The sequence below is a fragment of the Meleagris gallopavo genome, chromosome 4 (genome assembly GCF_000146605.3).
Source record: "Meleagris gallopavo isolate NT-WF06-2002-E0010 breed Aviagen turkey brand Nicholas breeding stock chromosome 4, Turkey_5.1, whole genome shotgun sequence".
Classification (NCBI taxonomy): domain Eukaryota; kingdom Metazoa; phylum Chordata; class Aves; order Galliformes; family Phasianidae; genus Meleagris; species Meleagris gallopavo.
The window spans coordinates 29141261-29166436 of record NC_015014.2 but is presented as its reverse complement, the minus strand read 5'-3'; the positions used below and the strand labels follow the sequence as shown (position 1 = coordinate 29166436).

The 25176-nt window shown below is 38.6% G+C and overlaps 1 protein-coding gene across 1 annotated transcript in view; it reads right to left on the bottom strand.

Annotated features, from left to right (window-relative positions):
• COL25A1 (collagen type XXV alpha 1 chain) overlaps positions 1-25176 on the bottom strand; it is a 60046-nt gene that overhangs the window by 6000 nt on the left and 28870 nt on the right. The window contains exons 8-22 of the mRNA XM_031553071.1: positions 21607-21669; positions 20736-20804; positions 20054-20098; positions 17917-17961; positions 17311-17388; positions 14195-14218; positions 12783-12827; positions 11115-11159; positions 10783-10863; positions 9960-10022; positions 7790-7840; positions 7427-7453; positions 5433-5513; positions 4210-4245; positions 3348-3401 (exon numbers count right to left, since the gene is read on the bottom strand). Of these exons, the coding sequence (XP_031408931.1) occupies positions 3348-3401; positions 4210-4245; positions 5433-5513; positions 7427-7453; positions 7790-7840; positions 9960-10022; positions 10783-10863; positions 11115-11159; positions 12783-12827; positions 14195-14218; positions 17311-17388; positions 17917-17961; positions 20054-20098; positions 20736-20804; positions 21607-21669 (807 nt within the window). The remainder of the gene's footprint in view (positions 1-3347; positions 3402-4209; positions 4246-5432; positions 5514-7426; positions 7454-7789; positions 7841-9959; positions 10023-10782; positions 10864-11114; positions 11160-12782; positions 12828-14194; positions 14219-17310; positions 17389-17916; positions 17962-20053; positions 20099-20735; positions 20805-21606; positions 21670-25176) is intronic.

Sequence of the window (25176 nt, the reverse complement as noted above, 5' to 3'; positions counted from 1 at the left end):
CACTTAGCATATCAGACTAGGGAAATAGTCACATCTGTTATGTAAGAATATATTCAGAGAACTGTATCTCACAATTTTTGCCTCCAATCCAAAGCACATGCTGAGATGTGTTTGGAATATCAGATGAGGTCCTGAATGCTTATGGATTATATAAGATTGATGAATTGTCACAGGCATGCTGCCCGAGTGATCACGAGAAACTTTTCCCTTTGGGGATTCACATTTGCCAAGTGCAGAAATGGTTTTAAGTTTTTTTTCTTGAAAGAGAATTCATAGAATGGCCTAGGTGGAAAAGGACCACAATGATCATTTAGTTTCAACCCCCTGCTATGTGCAGGGTCACCAACCACCGACCAGCCTGCCCAGAGCCACATCCAGCCACATCCCCTCCAGGGATGGGGCATCCACAACCTCCTTGGGCAACCTGTTCCAGTGTATCACTGCCCTCTGTGTGAAGAACTTCCTCCTACTATCTAACCTAACCTTCCCTCCCCCCCCCGTCTCAGTTTAAAACCATTCCCCCTTTCCTATCACTATCCACCCTTGTAAACAGCTGTTCCCCCTCCTTGCTCCCTTCAAGTACTGGAAGGCCACAATGAGGTCTTCCCAGAGCCTTCTCTTCTCCAAGCTAAACAAGCCCAGTTCCCCTAGCCTTTCTTCATAGGAGAGGTGCTCCAGCCCTCTGATCATCTCAGCAGTCCTCCTCTGGACTCATCAACACCCAGAGAACAAAACCTGCAGACTTGCTCCTATTTCAGTTTAGCCACCTGAATCACAGGTGAATATGATATGGATTACATAAGACTGCATAATTGGTTTCTCGTACTATTAATTGCCGTTTTTCTTCCTACCAAGAGAAATACACAAACTCAGCACAGAAACGTTCACCAGTATCATCCTTGAGTGACGCGCTGGAACAGGTTGCCCAAGGAGGTTGTGGATGCCCCATCCCTGGAGGCATTCAAGGCCAGGCTGGATGTGGCTCTGGGCAGCCTGGTCTGGTGGTTGGTGACCCTGCACATAGCGAGGGGGTTGAAACGAGATCATCATTGTGGTCCTTTTCCACCCAGGCCATTCTATGATTCTAAGATGATATGATTCTATGTTCACTTTCTATAACAGCTTAAAGTGAAGAGAAGAAGTTACATGGCTAAGCAGTGAGTTAATAGCACAATTATTCTAATATTTATTTTCCTATTTTCTAGTGACTTGCAGTGTATCCCTGTTCTACTTTTACACCATCTAAATAAGTTTTTTATAAAGGACTGTCTGATATTTTCTATTTTAATTAAATAGTTAAGTTTAAAACCAGCCAACCAATGCTAATTCGTACAAGTCTGTTCTACCTAAGAAGAGCAATTAATCATTGCCTCAAATGTTGCCTAAGTGACAATGAAGCCGTGGTTTCTATATACAACATCATTAGGCTTTTGTTTGATTATACTTCGTTTCCTTAATTTTTAAGTAGTCATAAATGAATAGTGACCAGCATTTTGCAGGTAGTCTCTTAAAGTGAGATTACCTTTCCAAACTTAAAATAATGTGGCTTTAAGAATGTGGCTGTTTCATGTTAGTGCTCCTTAGTGCCCTTCTAGGCTAATATTATCCCAAGGTTTTTCTTATCATCAGGGAAACAGGTGCTCCTGTTCAGTGGCAGAGTGGTGGCTTTGTGCACTATTATTAATTAAAAGGTGCAATCTGAAATCTGCAGTCAAAACATGTTTTCATCCTGCTTTCACATAAACAAGTTCAACAGCTGCAAGTGCAGGTTATGAGACTGTGTTAAAAATACATCATTTGTTATTTACATAACAAGACATTTATCAAGATCAGGCACCTATCAGATGACCATTATATACACACATCCTCTTTCCAAACAACATTAAATTATTAAATAAAGGATTACAAGCAGTAATCAGACTAGATGTCTGCTTGGAAAAATAAATCCATCTTTCTAGTGAATTCCATTCATTTTGACTACACAGAGAATAGTGGGTGTGCACATCTTAGTTTCGGTATTTTTTGCAAATCAGTCTTTGCACGCAAATGGAATTATTGAACTGATTTACATCTCAGCAGCTCCTGTCTCCTTTGTAACTACTTCTTGTCAACAGCCATGAAAGGGCTAATTCTAGATCCAGCTGTATGATTTATTATGACCTTGGAGAATTGCATAAGGAAGAACAATTGTAGTCATTTTCCATACTTTAGACAAATAGTTGATATCATAACACTTTGTTTTTAATGGAAATTTCAGGTGTTGGAACAACCTTCATAACTGAAGTTCATAATCTGTGAATACGATATCTCTATTTATTTCTATACATATCTCTCATCTAAATTTTTTTTTGGAAATGCAGAATATGTGGAAATTTCCACAGAGTTGATAGGAAAAAAAGTTGTTTTAGTTGAAAAAAGATTTGAATTTGTAATCCCCAAAGAAAAAAAAAGGACTCAAGCCCTAACCATTAATGAGCCTGCTTCAAGACACTGTCCCTGTTTTGGAACCATGCTTCACATCCTGTATTTATTCCCCAACAAACACTTCTGTAGAAATGAATGCTTGAGTCATGCATACCTTTGTCTGATGTACTGCTGTTTGAGTTAACTGGACCTAAGCCATATGGCCATGTCCCTAATGCAGCAAGTCTGAAGTTGTTTCAACACAGCTGTTTTGTTAAACTGAGAAATTCAAAGAGACATAATTCTGGGCTGGAAGCTCTGTGGAGGTTTTAGTGTAAGGTATCACTTATGCTTTGTTGTTGTACAAGTTCACAGTAGGATTGTTAAAGATGACAGACTCATCGTTAAAGATTAAGAGCACTACCTTATTCTCATTGGAGAAAATTTACTGTGAATATTTCAAATTAAATAGGAGGGTTCCTATTTTCTGTGCTTGAGAAAAAGAAGAAAGTTTTAGATTTATAGAAGTTAGTGTTTTTCAAGATAAAAAAATGTAATGCAAATAACTGCATAATATGCTTTTTTTTTTTGCCTTTGCATATTTGTATGCCAAGATCACTCTTATCATCTGATTTATTCTCTCAAACTATTTACACTAATTGGTGAAATTAAGCAAAATTATGTCCCACGTAACACTGTAAATATGACACTCCTGTAAGGTCTTTACCAATTAGTAATTACAAAATACCAGTTCCGAAGTTAATGACTTATGAAATCAAACATAGACGTGCATGTAACTTGAATGCATACACAGTTCTGGGTTGATCCTCACACAGATGAGATATTGTTTGATTTAGTAGCATATGGGCACGCAATAGTAGCCACATGACAGTGCAATTGTGGCACTGTCTTCATAAAGAAAAGCACACAGACTGTATACTTACTCTGTCTCCTTTAGGGCCTGCAGGGCCGTGGGGACCAACTGGGCCATCTGTACCCTGTGAAGGGAAGCCAAGAGGGTAAGAGAGAGATCCAGCTCCTTCAAGTCTTTAGCTTTAGTAGCTGTCTTCTAGCCAAAAACTAATATGGAATCAGCCATCACCAGATGAAAATGCAGATTTAATTGCGCTAGGACCTGAGCAAACAAATCTGTTTGGCTTTCAAAACTCAACCTATAAGCTCTCATGCTACAAAGTAGCTCATACTTTTTTCTAGTTGGATTAGAATTAGTTTATGGAAGTTGTACAAAGATTTTTAAAAGTTATTGAAAGAAATGTGGCTAGTAGAAGCTGAATGTTCAAATAATGCTTACTTTTAAACTTTTTGTTTGTTTCTTTCTTTCTTTTATTAAATCTGAAATGTCCACTTTATGGGTGGACACACCCCGTTATGGTGATCCATACTTCATTCATTTTATCCCACCAAGAAACAAGGAATCTAGGACGTGTTTTAAATATAACGATGCTTGCAGTAGAACCCCAGCACACCTGATTCCACTTCACTGTTTCCATATTTGCACAAAACAAGCGTGCTTTCCTATGTAAAACAAATCCCTAACCTTGCTCAGGTAAGCAAGACCCCAACCAGCGCAAGTTGTGCAGCAGTTATCCAACCAAATATCAACTTTTCTAAGGCTGAGAGCATCTTTTTGCTATGAATCAGGTTCTCTTTCCCCAACACATTGCCCTAGGAGGCTGCTTGAAGCCTGTGACAGAGCACGGAAGATGCCTGCGATGCCTGGCCTTCATTCCTCCAGGCGGTGCACAGCCTGGGTAACACAGTGACATGGAAAGACGAGGGACTCACCCGGGGTCCTGGCTTTCCGTCTAAGCCAGATGCTCCCTGTGTGGTTAGGTGGAAGCATGGATGATGGGTACGACACGGGTGACAAGAACGTGAGATTAGTAAGTGGTGCTGATGAAGAAACATAATTCAAATGTACAGTACGAATTGTGACAGGGTTCTGGGACAGGTATCACATTACTACAGCATGTTAGTTAAAAATTCACGTGAAACATCAGGAGCCCGCAGCGGTTCTGACACTAACACAGGACCAGTGACCCACCCCTGCCTTCCCACCGCAGCACATTTGCCCAGAATAAACCTGAAGCTACACAATTACTCCAAACACCAGAAGTTGGGGTGTTTTTAGCCTTAGCACGCAAATATTTACTTTGTCATTTACTTGCTTGCTTTCTAATTTGTAAATAGGGCAATACTGAATACCCTACTACACAAAGCAAAACACAACAGCGTATGCTAAGAGAGATAAGGAGTATTTAAGCGCATTATGCAGCTAACAAAGCCTGGGCCCTGCCTACAATGGCCCCATTCATTCCCAGGACGCGCGGCCCCGGGGAACAAACACGATTCCAGTTTTCCCACTCTGCTCCCCGCTCCGCCCGGGTCTGCGGCATGGCCGGGTCGGCATCCTTGGGGACGGGAGGACCTCTGGTGGGTCACCTGCGAATAGCAGGAGAATGGGCCGCCGCTAGGCTGGGAGCGTGTATGTCTACCCGGGGCATCGGGAATAACGTGGGCCAATTTAAAAAAAAAAAAAAAAACAATAATAAAATAGGAAGGGGAGGGAAAAAAAGTGATATAGTAGTGTTGAAGAGCCATTTTCTAGAAAAATAATTAGAAAATAATAACCCTTAAGCCAATTTTTAACTTTGCTCAGTTAGACCTTTTCATTTTACAGAGGAAGAATAAATGAACGTGTGGGGAAGAAGGGGAGATGCCCGTTTTAACACAAACACCATACAACACTGAAATAACAAAATGATGAATATAATGGGGTTGATGGCATCCTCATGACACTGAATGCTTTCAACTGACACGTAACAAAAAACCTGTCAGCACCGGGTGTTACAGAGCATGACTTGGACAAACAAAAACAGGCTGATGCTTGGCTCTACCATAACTTATTCTATATATGCTGTAGAGCAAACCAGTGTTGTTCATTGTAAGCAGAAAGAGAAGTTTGCAATTTGCACTGAAATTGAATAAATTTGGGATTTTTTACTTACTGGAAGACCAAGGGGCCCTCTGTCACCCTTTTGACCTTGTTCACCCTTCAATCCTTTAAGACCATTTAACCCTGGTTCACCCTAAATGTAAAAGTATAAATGCCAAATTTTTGGTGCTATAATGGGTGCTTAAGCTGGGATAGAAAAAGCCAGCCTCAGAAATAGCTGCAAATTCCAGTTTAAAGCAGGGACTCACATTCAGTCTTCTCAGCCTACAGATATAGACCTGGGAAAAAGTATGTGGGAGATATCTGATGCAGATTGATGTCTGTGTGAAAATACTGGAAACTTCTGAGCAACAGATTCTCAATAATTATCACCTTGTTTGGGTAGTTGGAATTAATCACACACTTTTGAGGATTTCCTCAAATCCCACAGCCCACTCTCTACGGATGATTCAAATAGAAAGAAAACTTTCTGAAAATCAAGCATCAAATCGAAAGTCTCCTACAGTCGGATCTCCTGTTTTGGAAGGAATCAATATTTTTCCCTATGACAAACTGGAATTTGCACCAAAATCTCATTTAAAGATATTTTAAACCTTTAAGCATAGATAATTTAGCTCAAGCAAATTGAAAGCAGCAGCATACATTATACAGCATCAAGCTGTTCTGGATGTCCATAGTTTCTGTGTTCATACAGGGAGGCTTAAACAACATAAGAAATGGCACCTGTCTTGTTGTGAATGTTAAATTATGCATAGGTTATTTCATTAAACGTTACTAAGTGGATAATGGTGGGCTTGCAATTTCCAATAAATCATTCTCACATCACAAAAATCTGCCCCAGCATGAGGGCTACCCAGTCAAAAAAGGTATTGACTGTGCCTGCCTCTTCTGGGAAATAGAAACGTGTGTGTTTTTCATCCAGGCTGTTCCCCATGGCCTTATTCCTAGGCTTCCCTTTGATGTATTATGCTACTTTATACCATATACATTTAAAATAAAATTCAGAATGAGATCTAGTCTGCTGCCTTAAGTAACTCCAGACATCTGTGCCTCCTTGGCACCCATTTCTTAATTTTTCTTCCATTTGACTCAATGTGACTTTCAGAGCAGTAGCACTGAAAATGCTGAAGTTTTGGAAACAGACCTGAGAAGTTTCACAAAAGCCCGGGTGTTAGGCCAAAAGCCTGAAGTAAGGCAGGTCTGGTATGTAAATGGAACAGACCTGAGTTCAAAAAATGATCAATAACTCCAGATTCTTCTGCCAAGGTGACACAAATAGTCTTACAATATGTCAAGCCTGTGAAGATTTTCTCGCAACTTAAAACAAGCCACACCAAAGGCTAAGTGAAAGACCTCCTCATCTTGTATTTCTTTTAGAAAGGTGCATGTGATTAGGGAGCTGTGATGATTAAAAGACTCATTCCTCATAGCAGCACCAGCCCCATGAATGTTGATAGAGTCCCTGCGGTGCATCTTCATGTACCACACTGTAAAAGACGCTCAGAAAATCTGCCTCATCAAGGGTTGGGGTTGAAAAACATATACAAATACACAAACAGGCTAGTGTCCGGGAACTTGTCCAGTGCATGACAGAACTGGTCAGCAGAGGGCATGGCACCAAACAAAGTGAGAGGCCACTCGTACTGGAAGAAGTAGGAGAGGCAAGAGAGCACAAAGGAAGAGGGGTTTCTCTGACCTCATCTCCTGAACATACACCACTTCTGTGTTCAGAAGTAATCCCAATTAGAATAGGATTGGTAACTTGCCCAACACAAGGAAACAAAATAATTTAGTGCCATAGCAGAGATCTCAATACAAAAATGGATTCAGCCAATGCTCAGGAGAAATACTAAGCAGATGCAATCACAGAAAATTTAAAATCTTTTAAGCTATCTCTTAGTATTAAGATTTGCTTTAAGGTTTAAGAATATCAGAAACATTTATTGAATGCGACATCAGACAAAACATAGATGCATGCATTAAAGAACAAAGAACGACACTTCACAGACATCAAGAACATGACTTTTGAGACAGCCATTAATTTACCTTTGGGCCAGGCAGGCCATGAGGTCCCTGAAAATAAAGATACCGTGCTCAATTACAAAAATATGCTATGAGTTTTTAAAAGAGCTTGCTGCTCTATATGGGTGCAAGTTACATCTGTTCTTTTATTCTTGCAAATGAAATGCAGCTGCCAATAAAGTAACAGTAAACACCTGATATAGAGAATGAACCAGACCAGTAACGTGTTTACACCAGCATAGGCAGGTGCAATTTATTTCTCACTTCCTACATACTTAAAGGTCCTAAATTAGGCCCCCCTCTAATGGACTCTCACAGAATTCTATTAATCAAGCATTAAAATAAGTTCAAGCACTTCCCAGTCTGTTCTCTTCCTCCCAAACTTACCATAGGGCCCGGAGGACCATGTGGCCCTGGAGGTCCAGGAGGTCCTATGATCTATGGATAAAAAAAAAACAAAACAATGAGATTAAATCATACACAGTGAAGAAATTCCCCACAAATACCAAAACTCAGATTGATCCTTCTTCTGCTGGCAAGCAAGTACTTATAAATGTAGCATTGCAAAGGTACACCATAACAGCATATCTAGGAAAGGGTTTTAGAAATGGGAATTACCGTAACTTGAAAGACGGGGGTGCCTGAAGTGTGGAATTGCCTGTGCTATATGGCAACATGCCTGTCTCTGGTTCTTGCTCCTAGACTCTTAAGATACACTTTAGAACATTATGGGGCAAAAAAAACCATATCTAAAATAAGCAGTACTGAGAAGATGTGCTCAAACTTTTATATTTTATGGGATATGCTCCTTAGCTGTCTCTGTACTATGTAATCTAAAGGAGCAGAAGATGCTGAGGATGCTATGCAATTCTTTCCCAATAATGATGAATGGAAAAAGTTACTAAATAACTCACACTTTTTCAAGACTACCCTTTTTCTCTCCTTTTATTCCGCTTAGCCCACTTGTACCAAGAATTCCCTGAAGTCATTAACAGAGGTGATCAGGTTGCTCAGGCATGTAGCTCATGCTTATTTTGCGTTGTTTTTTTCTGTATTCTTAATGAATCCATAGAAGGGAATGTCATGATGATATTTACAATTCAGCGTCACCTCTCTCCCCACTCTCTCCCAGGGTTTAACCCCAAAGGGTCTCTATTGTAGCCTGCACGGTGGCAGTGAAGATGCTAATTCATGTCTCCAGACTGATACTCAGCCCCTCACCAACACAGACTGTTGGTGGTGACAGTAGAGAACAAAACAAGCTTTCAGACATGGAGAGATTCCACCATCTGTGAAGTCTTCTGAAAATGGAAAGCCTTTCTTAAAGAGAAATCAAGCAGAGCAAGGTGAATGAGTTAGCAAATTGATTTGTGACAAATTAACAAATGTAACAAAAGACTCATATGCTGAAGAGAAGTGAGTGCCCAGAGTCCTGTGATGACAAACTTTTTTCATTTCTCAGAGCTCATGTACCAAATACTCAGTGCATGTCAGCATAAACAAGGCGGGTAGCTTACTGTCCTCTGATAACTTTACTCATCCTTAAAAAAAAGTTATTGAGTTGTTTTTTGTTTTTTTTTTTAATGGTTTTACAATGCTTTGGAAGTCAGGAAGATGTTCTGATCCTGAAAAGCTTTCATATGTGGATAATATTATTTACAAGTGGGCAAGGACAGAGCAACAATACATTTTCATTTGTGTATTAATTCAAAAAAATTAATTCAAAAAAATTCAAAAAAAATCAAAATTATGCAGAAAATTATGCAGGGTTTATGTAGAAAATTAAGCACAAATATACACAAGACTGGAACTTCCTCCCCCAATTTTTTATATCAAGAAAGTCTTTATCTTGTGTCACACAGGGGGAACTGGGCAGAAACTGGATGATGGGAAGTTCCATACTAACAGAAGGAAGAACTTCTTTACTGTGAGATTGACAGAGCATTGGTACAGTTGCTCAGAGAGGTTATAGAGTTTCCTCCTTCTCTGGAGATATTCAAGACCCATCTGGTTGCCTACCTGTGTGACCTATTGTAGCGACCTGCTTTAGCAGGGGGTTGCACTCAATGATCTATTGAGATCCCCTCCAATCCCTATGATTCTGTGATTCCTGACATGATTCCTGACATCACTGAAGCCAGTCTAGTCTGCTTCTCACTGGACTTCCATAGATCCCCATAATACAAAGTGTTAAAATAGATCTGTTTGCTTTTGTTGATTTAATCTCTGACTATTATTTTGCATTTATTTCTGATCGTTTAGAGGGCCAGAACTCAGTAAGACTGTTGTTTATGACAAAGGAATAGAATTGAAAAGAATCTGTAGCATTTCTTCAAAAGCATTTAGCTGTTTAAGGTAAATATTTAAGTCCTTTAATTTTCAAAAGGCCATGGACTACACCTAAATGATGAATCAAAATACTGTGAAAGTTCAAGCATAGAAATCATCAAGAATGTCTGGAAAGATAAGCTGCGAATATGAACTGTTCCTCAGAATTAAAAGCTAGAGCACTATTGCTGGACTACTATGTCCACTGCAACAGCACACTGAGACTTACCGAAGGGCCTTGAGCACCAGGCAAACCAGCATCTCCTTTTTCACCTTTCATGCCATTGGCTCCCTATAAAATCATTAAAAAACAGCACTTATTAATAGTTTAGATCTCATTAGCAATCCATCTAGGAATGATAATGTGTTTGTAAATAATTATCATTTTATGAAAATAATTATACAACACATATAATGGAATTTATTATTCTTATTACTGTCTTTATTTTGGTGACACTTGAATAATAGCTGTTAATAAGTACCAAGGCATTCTTTTATGTTATCAGCTACCAATTGTGGCCTGATATTTTTGAGAAGTCCTTAAGTTGGCACATTTCACTATGGATACATTTTGGGAATTATTTCTATTTTTACTGAGAATTTCCACTTCTACGTATAGGAATAATATACCTCATGAGTACCTATATATTTCTTTTCTCTCCCTCTCGATTTAAAATTCCTGACAATTCACCTGAGATTCCAGATCAATTCACCTGAGATTCCTGATAAGTGTTCAAAACAGCTCCTTTCTCCTGAACTTTACCAAGTCTAAATTTACCCACATTATATTATACACTAAAAGAGAGATGGAAATCTGATCAGTATGTCAACTAATTTCTATCTTTCCTAAGCAGTATTTTGTTTGACCATAAATAGAATGAAAAATTCTGACAATGTTTCACCTCCTCCTAGGATAGATACAGAACAATCTCAGAACTGTTCTCCACTGTGCTTTTTGTCCAAACTTGCAATCTATCAGCACTGGTGGAAATTCCTGATAGAGGGAGAGATTAAAAATATACTTATTTAAGCCAAAATTAATTCATACTCACTGGCAATCCAGGTAGTCCAATTCCTCCCTTTTCTCCATGCATTCCAGGTTCACCCATATCTCCTTTTAGTCCTTTAGGACCCTAAAATATGTATTTATTTATATAGCAAGTTGTTTGTAGGAACAGAACACTAGCTTTGATCCTAACAAGCAGAATAAGTCACGCTATGGATTGACCTTCATTATTAACATGTAAAATCACAGCCATTATGTGACCACAGGACCACAATAATGATCATATGGATAACAAGCCTAACCTACAACTTGAGATCTCAGAAATAATCCTCTGAAATGATGCATGGTTGTTCATACAATCTGCACTAGGTGGTTTACCTGTTCCCCATCAACTCCAGGAATTCCTGGGGATCCTGGTTCACCCTGCAAAAGGTAAGATGGAATTGGATTATTATCTTCTAATTATTCAAGACATTCATGGAAAAAGCAGTACTAAATTTATTAAACTGGTCAGTAATGTTTGTAATTAATACATAATTAGCAATAACAAAACCAGAGAACACTATTCGTGTACATTCTATATACATACAATACTTGTGCGCAACACTGAACAAACAGCTCAGTCAAAGAGCTGTTTCAAAGTTCACAAACTTTGAGTTGCATAAAGATCAGAAAATAAGTAAGAGAAAGAAAGAAAAGAAGAAGAAACCCCAGAAGGCTGGGGAAGAAAGTGGGAACTTTGTCCGTTACTGGAATAAGTATTGAATCACGGCCCCTGATATATGTAGGGTTGACAGAGACCTCGTGTTTTCTTTCCCGACAAACATAAATCACCAGGGAAGGAGTTCACATTCACTGCATTGCCCTACGTGCTGATCCCCGTATAGCATTCCCCAAGGGAGTAAGATGGGGATAGATTATGATATTGACAACAAACTTTTGTAAGGTTGAATTCTGCTTTATGTCATTAGTTTTGAACAGAAACGAACAACCAGATGATGGAAGACACTCTCTTCCCCACATCAACTCCTCTGTGTTTTACAACATACTCTTGGCTGCAGAAATCTTTGTGCTAATGTGGAAACTCTTGCATGCTTAACTGTGTGTTCCATTATCGGTTTTCATATAGAAGAAGAAATTTGATATTTTACAATTTCTCAAAACAATTAACATGTTAAATGGGATGAATTACCATATGATATAACAGATGAAGCCTGAAATTCAAATGCTTAGTACTGTTTTTGAAGAAACATATATCTACTCTTGGAAGAGCTTAGTGTTGCTGGCAGAAGATACGATATGTTCAATATTTAAGAAGTAGGAGAACTATCTTGACTAATTTAGAACCAATATAAGTACTGCACTACATGCAACACTTTCTGTTTTCTTAAGTATAGGCAAATTTATTAAATTTTATGGAACAGCGCAGCATATGGTATTCATTGTCTCTGTGTGGGCTGCTCACTAATAGCTCTGGTACTGTGCACAGCCCCAACATGTGGGGTTAGCAGCCCTGGATTTGCAGCCAGGATGCTGCCCACACATGCATGTTATAATTTTTACAGAGATTACAAAATATTGTAATATTGCTTCATTGGGTGGGCACTACTGTAATACAGAAGCTACGTTGACATGCACTTGCACTGTGGCCAAACTCAGACTGCTTCCCACCCAGCCAGAAGCGATGCACAGGAACAACTGTCTGCTGGTGCAGCTACTGTGCAAACAGACAGATCACTCTCTGCAGCAGAAATCCTAGCGATGAGCCTCAGAGTAGATCCACAAGGAAGATGCTTCCACGCTGGTTTTGTACCAGTTAATTTTGCCAGCTCTCAATTGTGCACCTGTGCATGGCACGAAATCAAAGTACTACTTCTGGGAAGCTACATTTCAAATTGCCAGAGTGCAACGTTGGAAGCATGCTGTACTCAATACAATTTCAGGTAAATATACTGTATGGGAGAAGTCCAGATACACGCGTGCAGTGAGAAAACTAGAAAATATCTCAACTCCTAAAACATAAGTGGACAAAATAAGGAAGATCACCTTTGGACCTTGCAACCCTTGGGGTCCCGGTGGTCCTGGTGGTCCCTAAAAAGAAACATACACAAAGTTTTAAAAGAAATTCCTGCAGGACTTGCCATGTAAACGCAGGTCGAATGTTAAGATAGGTACCTGAACAACATGAGTTAGATGTATGGCACAAAGGGAACCAAGACCAAATACAAACAAGTTGTTTATCTATGACAACTCTCAGCAAACAGATGGGTACCAGTAAAAACAATGTTAAAACAGCAGTGCATTTCCTCTTTTATAAGAAAGTCCTGCTGCTCCCATTGATGAAACGGCAAAGCTCCTGTTAGTGGCAGGGAGACCAAAGTCCGCCTCAGCCACATCCTAATCTAGAGCACTCCAAGGTGAGAAGAAATCTCCTACAAAGAGGATTCTGCTGAAAGATGCTAAGTGTCTTCGGGGATGCTCAGTGCTTCAGGAAATTGTTAGGGAGCAAGTTGCAACTACTCCTTTTGCTTCTACCTAAGGTTGCAGATACAATTTCAGGAACAAAATATTGAACTGGATGCTGTACAGTAGGTTTGGGTTTGTTTTAATAAATAAAAAGAAAAAATAAATCCTCTCCGTTAATGAGAGGATAATGAGTGACAGAAATCTAGAGAGAATAACTCAAAACAAAGAGAAGAATAAAATAATTTGCTTATACCAATCTTGTTGCTTTAAGAGAAGGCTGATCCAGCAATATTATAAGCATCTCCTAGCTGGTGTCAGTACTCTCAGAGACTGTGATAGTCCTGATGTTGTATCATGGGAATTGGCTGGAGAACAGGGCACTGGAACTTACAATCCTCTGCACATATTCTGGATAGGTGCTGAAAAATCGGTATTTTTTTCTGAGGTCTGATAAGGTTGGGTCAAGAGCCTGTACTTGAGTCTTCGTACTTATCCTGACTTACAGTTAACTAAGCTGGGTCTTTTTCAGAAAACTCTTCACATGAAGTTTCTTTGCAAACCAATTTAAAAGAGTGATCCTTCTGCCCTGAAAATAAGGAGGATAACTGAAAATCATTTGGTACTAAAAACCCATCTTTCCTGTTTCTGGACTCCTGTGCAGACACATGCAAATGAGAATGTATGCCAAGAAGTCCGAAGCAGCTAATCTGCTCAGATATGTACCTACAGAAATACTGTATTCTTTATTTTCCAGGTCTCTTAAATTAATGGAAGTTTTGCCATTAATTCATCAGGAGCAGAACTGGCTCCACTATTGCAGGACTTTTGACAACAAACTCTCTGGTAAGGGAGCACTGAGCAAGTAAGTACATGGGATGGTGAGCTGGGTCAGCACCCAAGGAAGGCATGTCCTGAACTGGCAGAATGACGAACATGTTATGACATAAAAGAGACATTCTACAACACACAGCAAATCATGCAATTGGAATTACCGTGACAGTGAGGGTGGCAATCCTCTGTTGGCAAAATGTATTAACAAGAGACAACATTACCAAAATTGAACAAGGATATAAATTATTCCGCTTGTAAAAATTAGTATCTCCACAAAACCTATACTGCATCTAGGGAGATACCACATCTTCAAAAAATAAGAGAGAAAGCACTGTTATTCTTAACTCCCAGCGTTGCACAGTTTGGCTTCTAAGGCAATCAGGATTTTACATAGGTGAAGACTGTAGTTTCTTCTGAATTTCAAGTGATTGAGTAGGTGATGATCAAACAGTAAAATCACAGTAAAAGTCTTCCAAAAGATTTTTAGAAACATGGGATGAATTCCTATGATAATTAAAAGACTTGCCCCCCTGTTTTGGGATCTCTGCAAGTTTTGCACCAAAGTTTAACTAAAAAATACAATTCCTACAGTAGAAGTGTAACATAATTATTTTTTTTATAGGAACTAAGATACACAAAAATAAAGTTAGGTTCTAAATCTGAAAATGCTGATCCACAAAAACACTGATAAGTACTTTGAAATCTGCTTTAAATGCCTGGAAAGACAACAGGCTTCTTTTATTAATTATTATGATTTTTTTTATTATTTTTAGATTGATCTGCTACCATATATATATGTATGTATATATATATATATTTGTATGTATATATATATATACATACAAATAAGAATCTAAAAGCAAGTGAAAAAGTGTTTGAAAGTAATCAAAACGCTTGTCTATGCTTTTAAAGAAAATAAACATCCTGAATCCTGATGCCTCTCTTTGCTTTTCTATTAACTGTGAAGAACCTTCTGGCATATATGGAAGGAGAAGTATTTAGCCTTTATCTCTTTTCCTATGTGCAAATGGATGGATTGCAAATCCTGCTTTTAAGCTCTAAAAGAATCTCCATTTGCCATGAAAATTGGAGCCTGCTCAATAAGAAGTACATAAAAAAAGAAATACAGAAAACTGTTCTCTAACAGATGATTTTAATATAATCATATATTTTGCATTATAACGTATTTATGGGAATATATAAAGATTTTTAAAAATTGAAAAATTCAGTTTATATAGACATGAAAACATAAAATAACCATTGCAAAAGAATGCTGGCATGATTACACTGACAGGCTCATTTTCATCAGCACATTCAGATTTCAACATCTAAATCATCTGATCCTCTACAAAAGTTAAACTCCTGCAGCTACTGCCTTTAGCCTTAGGAAATTCTGAGGAGCAGGCCTGAAGAGCAATTTTGATAGAGATGCATTTTGTATTTGGTACTACAAGTGAAAGCCACATGCACTCAGCAGGGCTCTTGTCAAACTATGATGATAATTTTAAGATCCCTATTTCCAGTGCTGATGGACTCACATGTCATTCTGCACTGACATAGGAAATTGAGCAGTAAGCACAATGCAGAGTAACTATATTATCCTAAAGCTTCTGAGCTGCTCGATGATTTATTGCTAAATTCTAAGAAATGCAGACAGTCTAGATCTTGCTAACTCTTGTCAACTTCTTAAACCAGCAGACCAAATTCTGTGTAAGGTCACAGTTCAGTGCTGAATGCTGAAAGTGCTCAATAGCTCTATGGGAAAGCCACAAATCTCAGATCCCTTAAGAATTTGGCACCAGGAGACTTAGGAATAGGTGCTTGCCGTCTGAAAGGCCTGAACTGGATTTGGCAAGGATATCGTCGACTGATCCTATATAATCTTACTTACACCATCCTTGCACAGACATTCCCACTGATATCAATTATTTGTTGCCCTGGATCAGAAGGTGATGACATTTGAAATGATTTACAAAAGGAAAAAGGCCTCCTCATCTGTTTCAACCACTGCAGTAGGCTTTAGTCCCTTATTGAGGCTTCTTTATGCGCTGCAGCTTTTCCAAGGTGTTCTCACACAGTGCTTAAAAGTAACACTGATGCCGGAGTGAGGATATAAAGACAGAATACAGGAAATATGGGGGCCAAAGCCCCTGGTAAATCTGTGTCTGATAATATACTACATTACTTCCAAGCTACTTCAGTCATCTAACACTGAGATTGATTTAAAAGACTGAAAAATGTGTCTTTGAATTCTCTTAAGAGCGAAACAAATGAGATGGGTAAAATGCAGAACATGCCTGTGTAAACTTCCCCACAGATGCCACTCACAATAAGAGTGGGCTTAGCTTCAAAAACATACAGGCTTTTAGATTTTTACTAAAGGCAGTGAGGTTTTTTTTATTTTCAAAGGAGTCTTTAAAGGAGCAAAGGAGCACATGACTGGCCAGACATCTATCTGCACCAAGTAAATGCAAGAAAAAGTTCATTGGATTCAGTGAGAAAATGATCAGGTGCACAATGAGCCAAGTTCTGTCTTCAGCTGCACATAAGCAAACCCATTCATTTTGGTGGAGTTGTCCTGCACAGAATTTGCATCTGACTACACTGCAATGTAAATCACCTTGACTGCAACGACATATGTCATCTTGTTAGTTTGCTTTCACGCAAACACTCATTCATTCTTTTTGCAACCCCACTTTAATCCTACAAACTTTTGTGCATACCTGTCAAAACAGGTTTCTAGAAACGAACTAATGGGAAGATTGGTGCTTTGTCTATTTAACATACTCAAGTTGCTGATTGAATCCACAGCTTTCTAAAGGAACCACACGTGTTATGTTTTCCAAATCTCAAATTTTCTGCTCTTTGCATTTTATAGGAAGAGGGGAAGGGAAAAGAGGAAAAAAGAAATGTTAACATTTTAGCTGTTGAACTGAAAAGCAGATGCTTCTGTTGAACTTATGTATGTGGTTCATTGCATGAATTCAGCACTAACTCCCACACAGCAATGAATCAGCATTATTCTCATTAGATGACGTCAATATCCTCTGTGGGAAATGCGACTAATTCACTCAGCTAAATTGTATCAAGAAAACAGTTTTTCTCACACCAAATAGCAAGTCTGGTTTCCAAATATAGCAAGACATTCCTAATCAATAAACTCAGCAAATCTCTGGGAAAAAAAAGAGTTCTCATGGTTTATGCAGAAGGAAAATACAATGACGTCAAACTGCTTCTTGGCAGACAGGCTAAACTATTCCTTGTTAAGTTTACGTACCTGTAGAGCTTCATGAATATTGCCATTATAATCAATTATCTCTGTAGCACCTTGATCACCCTTCTGTCCAGGTGGCCCCTGTAATATATTTTCCACAACAATTTTTGAGACATCTGCCAAAGACTACTCCAGAGACCTATTTATTGATGAATGCTTTAATGCCAAAGCAGCCTAATTGAGTTTTGTTGTATTTCCAATGTACTACTACATCCACATAACTTAGCATTAAACTAAAGACTACATTTAAAGGATTTTTAAAATATTTTTTTCAATAAACGAGCAAGTCACTAAGTGAATTGTGCTGCAGTGGGAAAGCAAATAAATGAAACCACTGTAGTTAAACACTGAAGTGGTTCCAATACACTAATTTTGTGCTGCCTGTGGGCAACGTCTGAACGTCTGCCCACGAACTGTGAGTAGGGTAATAGTAGTAAGCCAAATAGTAGTAAGGACTGTTACTCATATTAAAGGCAAATTAGTAACACACTTTCCACCAGGGTCAGGTGACCAATCTCTGGATTAATTAACTGGAGTTGCTGCCACAATTTCGATTCATTGCAGAGAATGAATGCAAGAGTACAAGATTGAAATGAGAAGTAGACTTACCCGTGGACCTACAGATCCCGTGTCACCTCTGTCACCTGTATCACCCTAGGTAAAAGGGATATTTGAGAACAAATACGCCATCTGACAGTATATTAGGTAGTTCATCTCTTTTAAACATGCTTCTCCTAAATAACCCAGTTAAACAAAAAGGCTTCTCATTATTAATAGAATGTAGACCTTAGTTACAGCAGAAATTCCTTAAACATCTGTATTGTGACAGGGTTAACAATGAAGTACTTGGTTCTATGCAAGTTGCTACTGTGTGCTGTATTGGGTTGGAATAAGTTGTACCAAAGACTCAACAAAAGAGATTACCAACTCCGTAACAAACACAACTTCTCTACTCTTTATGGCACTACTATTAAAAGCTGTAAGAAAAAGCAAGAGAAATAAAATCAGTCTGAAGTCGGAAAACACTTAGTAACTTCCTCAAAGGTGTGTTTCAAAGTGTGTAAACATTTATTTCCATGACTGTGACTCCACTAAGCTTCTGAACTTCCTTGCTCCAAGTTCTTACCTCTCCTGCAGACACAAAGATACTTTCACCACTAAAGTCCCTTTACTCCCTCACTGTGACAGGCTTAAGATCTTTACCATATTGCACACAGCTTTATCCTCCTGGCTGTTAGTAATCTGTTTCAAGTGATGGAGGGAATTTCAAACATGTTTGCTTTCATAACTCAACACCTAGTGACTGATTCTTTTTGCTTCACAGTCCTAACAAGCTCTTCGATTTTTATATTACTCAAAATGAATTTGGCAAAGAACTGCTACTCCTGTTGAAATCTCTATAACACTGGTACAAGTTAGGGAAGAATGGTTAACTCACCAGTAGTAATAAGAAAAAAAAACAACAACCATAAAACAGAAAACAGTCGTAGGGATGATGAAAGAAGAATATGGAGAGGAGGCTGGTGGCAGGACATGATCAACAGTATTGACTTGCCAGCGTCTAGTGAAACTGTCACTGGAGTTGCTGAAAACAATCCTCGCTCCTAAGTTGACTTCTGTGACCCAAAATTTAGAAACAGCTAGGCCTTTTCGGTAAAATGAGAATTAAAAGAGATATCTCTATCTTTCTGGTGCATTTGGGAAGAGCCCAGGAACTAGAGGCAACCGAATCTGATTTACTCTTCTGCTCTTACTCTGATGCATTAATAGCCCCATCAGCTCCTTCACTTACTAACTTTCCTTTTTGGCAGGAATGAGTGAGGTGAAGGGGCAATTTCCTAATCATATCCTTAATCATATCCTTAAGCACTGTGAAAGGCTGTTATTTAAGGACCTTTCTTTCAGGTACTGCAACCATATCCTACTAGCCTACAACATTGTCTTGATATCTTTATTCTGACAGTAGACTGAAGAACTGCCTAAACAAATTTTGATTTGACCCCATAACATAACATAACATAACATAACATAACATGGAGGAGTCCAGTGAACACAGTATTTGAGCAAAGTCCAGTGAGCAAAGTGTATGAAATATTTTTAAAAGCATGTATTTTCTTTCTCTACATACATGTGAACCCATTATATCCATATAGAGATAAATGGATGGAGGGATTGATAAGTAGATAGACATAGAAAAAAAAAAGCTTACAGTCCAAACAAACAAAATCAAACTACTTTGATTACAATAGGTAGAACAGTAATGTAACCTACAAAACTTGCCTATGTAGGACTTACTGGCCAGCATCTCTCTTTTGGCAGTCTTTGAAATACCACTGATTCCCACCCCACCAAGTTTGGTTCCACAAAATAATTGCAAAAACTAATTGAAACTTCACAGGCATAGTCAGGAGATAGTTTGTGGCATGTGAGAGAACTAACTCACATCAGTTACAAAGAGAGAAACCAAGTGGCATGAGGAAAAAAAGAGCTGATTGAGATAGATGTTATAATAAAAAGGAAAATAGAGTTGCAGTGATTGAAATACACAAGATTCAGTTCTAACAGTTGAAGTTGAAAATTAGAATGTTTCATTTATAAATAACACTGCATTATCTGCTACAGTGTCCTTTAAAGGGATATCTGAAGTTTCTGAGAAGTGTTACAAACAACATATTGTAAAATAAATGTGTTAATCACTCCACTAAAGACAGGTTGTTTTTTTTGTTTTTTTTTTTTTACTACTGACCTTTGACCCTTTGGGGCCTCTAGATCCAGGTTCACCTGTTCTCCCCTGTTTGAGGGAAGACAGCAGATGGAGAGGAGAAAAATGATAATGGAATGAGAGCGCAGAGGAAAAGAAATTAGTAATGACTAACTATACTACAGAACAGCAAAATCGCTTAATTTTATACGATCAAGATCATGAGTCTGTAAAGACCTTGAATTTAATAGCATCCAGAGTAATATATTCTTTAATACCAGCATGCAAAGGCCACAGACTTCATCCTTCCAAAGGAAAATTAGTATTGGCATTAGTAAAGAGTAGACATCATTAAAACTGTTTTATGGGAATGATCTATGTTGTTTCACTGCTCCTGAAAAATGTTAGTCAAACAGTAGAGAAGACATTTAGCTATCCTTAAATAAGGAGATTAAATAAAGTGTTACCACAACTTCTTTTCCCAGTAATTCAGGGGAATACAAACTAGCTTGCCAAGTACAAAATCTGCCTTAGCATCTTCAAGATGTATTAGGACTGGAGAAACAGCATGCAAAATGGATTTTCTCTGCAATCAGTAACTACAATGATCAGAAAGTTCAAACTTAAAAAATGACCCAGTTCTCATTCTTTTTTTTTTCCCCAGCTAAAAAAGATGTGTTATGTGTTACTGGTGTTCCCCTAACCAAAACACTCCAATCAGACTGACCTTTTGTCCTGGAAGTCCAGTTTCACCTCGCTCACCCTTCCCAGGAGGGCCTGCCTCTCCTCTGTCACCCTGTGGAAGCAGGTACACATATATCACAAAACATTGGGCAGTTCTTAGCATGCAACTTACTCAGTTATGGCAAAGAAACCAAAACATCAGGAGAAAACATTTTTGAGCTCGTCTACAACTAGCAGTGGATTGGGGAACTCTTTCTTGAGTAAACACAGTGTTCTCAAAAAGTAAGATTTAGAAATTATATTCTGGATTTATATAGGATCCTATAAAGCTATTTTCCTCCCTATTCTGAAAGAAGTGGAATTAAAATTCCTGAACTATGAGACTTAATGAATATTATTTGTAGAACTCATAATATGCTATCTTCACCACAGAGCAGCTAAAAAAAACCCGTATGTAGTACAAAAAAAACCCCAACAAACCTATGTTTAAAGGCACTGTATTTTACAGTCTGGTATGTATTATCAAAGTTCTAATGTCTGCACAAACTTTTAAGATTTCTTCTAAAATAGTTATGAGAACATAATTTCTTCTTGCAGGCATATTCTGCTTCTTAAAGAAGTGACTTTTGAGATGCTGACATTAAACAAAGTCAATGAATAAACTCACATTATGAATGGATAAAGTATCTGCCTTTACATTGTTTGAGGGCATCACTATGAAGGCGTGTATTTCATTGCATTCGTCCATGAAATAGAACTCTTCATATTTCCAGGTACTGTAGGTTTTAACCTAAACTTACGACAACTATTTATTTGTGGCTAAAAGATTTTTACACCATTAGCACGATCTCTGCTAACAAAATTGAACTTGCTCCAAGGGATTTTATATTGGAGCATTGTTCAACTGCCCTTACCTTTGTTCCTGGTAACCCTGGCAGCCCAGGTTCTCCCTGTGGACCAATGAAACCTGGTTCACCCTTGAAAAGCACAGCATGAGAGGAACGTGAGGTTAATTATTTAGCAGTGTGTACGTACAGTAACACTAGTTTCTTTTGGCTGCATTTTTCGTGTATCATCAGCACATCCTGCTATGATGGAAGAGTTATAGAAAAGTACTTTAAAATTTAAGCAACTTTCATCAGTATACATTCTTATATCAAGCCATCACGCAGCATATAAAATGCAAATGAAACAGAAGGTGTCACACATTGTTTTTTTATGAGGTTAAGGATCATTCATTTCAGTCATGTTTTATGAGGCAGTGAGTGGATGGGCAGACGGGGTGAGGGTATGACAAAGTAATGACAAACAGAGGCCAGATGGTACTGTTGCGATGCATTTTCAAGGGAGTCAGCTACATCATTGCAAGAAAGCAGATCAAAAGTATAATGCATCAGCACTGCACTATCCCTCCTCATTCTGACATGAAAGTACTTCAGTTGTCCACATCCACACAACTTCCGTAGCTGTGAACAGGTGGCAAAGAGCCACAGCTCCTTGTTCCTTCACTGTTCTGGCCCCTTCCTGCCCATTAGTTTGTACAAACATAACAGACAAATAGCAGCAATCAAGCTGAGATGCAGCACATGCAGCATTGAGAAAGGGAGTAAATATTTTGTTTGCCCCTTTTTATTTTTAACCTATCACTGTGGCTGAAGAGGAACAGCGAAAAATGAAGAAGCCCTATGTTTTCCGTAACAACCTCTCCTGAACAAGGCTTCCTGCTACCTAATTTTCTACTTTTCACACAAACTTGAATCAAGGAGACTTACCCACAAAGTATTGTAAATTTTAAAAATCAGTCGTATAACCCAATTAGTATAGATTTTTACAATATCACCAAACTTGATGATCATAAATTAGTCATCAAATGCTTCTTTAAATAGCTAAAAAGATAGAAGTATCATAATCCTGTATTGATTTAATTACTGACAGCATATGGAGACAGTAAATAGAAACAGTTGGATAACAGTTCTCTTCACCTCTTTGCCCGCACAGAAATATAGACATGCTGCAGTGAGTGAGCAAGTTAGCAAATGTTCTTGTATATTCATCTGTGCTCTCATCAACAATCCATCATTAGCAGCCCAAGAAAAGAAGGTCTGTAGCAAATCTATAACCAGAGAAAATTTTCATGTGGCCATACTGAGGAGCATTCAGTGACTTCAACTTAGAAGATCAAAAAAATTCAAAGATATGCCAACACTAAATAGACATTTTCTAACGTGAAGTTCCATCTGGCTGCGGTTCAGAATTCATAATAAAAACAAAGGAACAAACAATGACAAACGTGTCCCAGAGAAGGGCATTTAGCTGTCATTTAGGAAAGACAACCCACAACAGTTTACTTAATTCTTTGTATCAGCGCACACCTGCAAGAGCAACATTAAGTTACCACTGTAGATGGAAATGCTTTTATGTCAGTAAATGGACAACAATGCAATTTCTATTATTTTATGAGGAGGCACTTAGTGGCCCCTGATTGTTTTAATAATGACTTTAGCAGGGCTAATTGATGACTTCAAGCAGAAGAAACATGCAGTGGCTCTGCAATTCAATCTTTTCAGTAGTAAGGCTTAAAGTATTTCTCAGGTTGATGTGCAGAGACAAGAAAAAGTGAAAGAATGGATGATGGAGGAAACTGCTGGCTTAATTAGCATAACTAGAGTACAGATCTTACACAATGCAGAGCTTTAAAAGATTATCAAATGTGAAGTGGAATAACAAGTGTATCAGGAAAGATAGGACCTGACCGGCTGAGTAGCGGCTCTGCTGAGGAAGACTTAGGGATGACAATGAATGTTGAGTTGAACGTGATCCTGCAGACTGTTCTTATCACACAAAACAAAACTGAGGTAGATAGGATTTGGCTACATAAAGAAAAACATGCAATTCTCTATACAGTACTGGTGAGGATAAGTAGGTTAAAAAACAGCTCTGGCTTGCCGTCCTAACTAAGCTTCTAAGTAGAAAAACAATCTGTTCAGATGCTTTGAAACTAAGCAGTATCCTCTGCACTATCTCAAATTTCACCTGTAACCACAACACAAGGTGTTAACCAAAGCACTCAGGCACACTTCTGCACCATTCCCAGCCAGTGGAGATAACGTCTGCACCAGCTTTGTTTCTGGCATTTCTGTCTCCATTATTCAGAGAAAAATGTTTACATTAGAAACAGACTCCATTCAACTGTCCAGCTATACCCTGCATTTTGTTCAACAAATGCTGCCATCCTTCTGCTTTATGTTATTATACCGATTTTGGCTGCAACAGAGTTAATTTTCCTCATAACTTTATTTTGGATTTGTGATGAAAACAACGCTGATGTTTCAGGTGTCACAGAGCAGTGCTCATGCAGCGCCAAGACCTTCTGTAATTCTCACAGCCTGGCCTACAAGGATCCTGGAGAGGCACAAGGAGCTGGGAGGGGACAGAGCCAGGAGAGCTGAACCAAAATGGCCAAAAGGGTACTCCATACCATACAGGAATAAAAACTGCAGGCGAAGTTGGCTGAGGCTGCCATTATATGGGGGCTGATTGGGCATTGGTCAGCTGGTGTTGAGCATCTGGGTTCATTTTTTCCATCACTTGTTTTTCTTGGCTTTGTTTTTGTTTCCCTTTTCAAACCACCTCAGTGTGCCATTTCCCTCACTTTAACCTTTCCAGTTTGTTTTCTCATGCTGCTGTGGGGAATGAGCGAGTGGCTGATGCTCAGTTGCCTACCAGGGTTAACACACAGCAGTTACCCTCTGTGCCACACACCACAGAAAGAAATGAGAATCTATCAAGCTTAGTGCTGCCAGTGATGTGTGAAATAGAAGGGAAACAGTTTCCTCTTAGTAAGGTAAGAGTAAAAAGGCCTGCTGAGGCTGCTCTCTGAGGTGATTTCATTCTTGCCTTGGGATCTCCCAACCTCAAAATCCTTGCATAGGCAAGAATCATCTCTAAACAACTGTGAAACACTGAAAGGAATGCAAGGAATCACAGTAACCAAGCTTTATAATACTTTTCTAAACAACTCACTATAGTTTCTTACAATAAAGTTTTATCTGGAGAGAATCTACCACAAGCCACTTTGCCTGCTAAAGCAGAGGCAGGGAACAGGACATCTGGAAAGAGGAAAGTTAAGCAGGTAGCTTGTGAAAACAGAGTAAGGAAATGCCTCACTTGAGATACAGTTTACAAGCTGCATAAAAAGCCATCAGCAAATGATGACTCCCCATAAGTTTTAGTTCAACCCTTTGGCATAGTTATGAAATAAAAGCTTAGAAATCACCACATAGTACACAAAGTCAACAACATCAATCTCAGCATTTAAACTCCACTTACTGTTAGAGCTTGGAGCAATTTGCATCAATCATACAACAGAGGCAATGTGCTATTAAATAAATCAACAAGCTTGTGAGTTACTTCCATTTTACAGGAGCGATTTGCTATCATTTAGAAACAACCCCTAACAGCCTGAGATGTTAACATTTTAACAG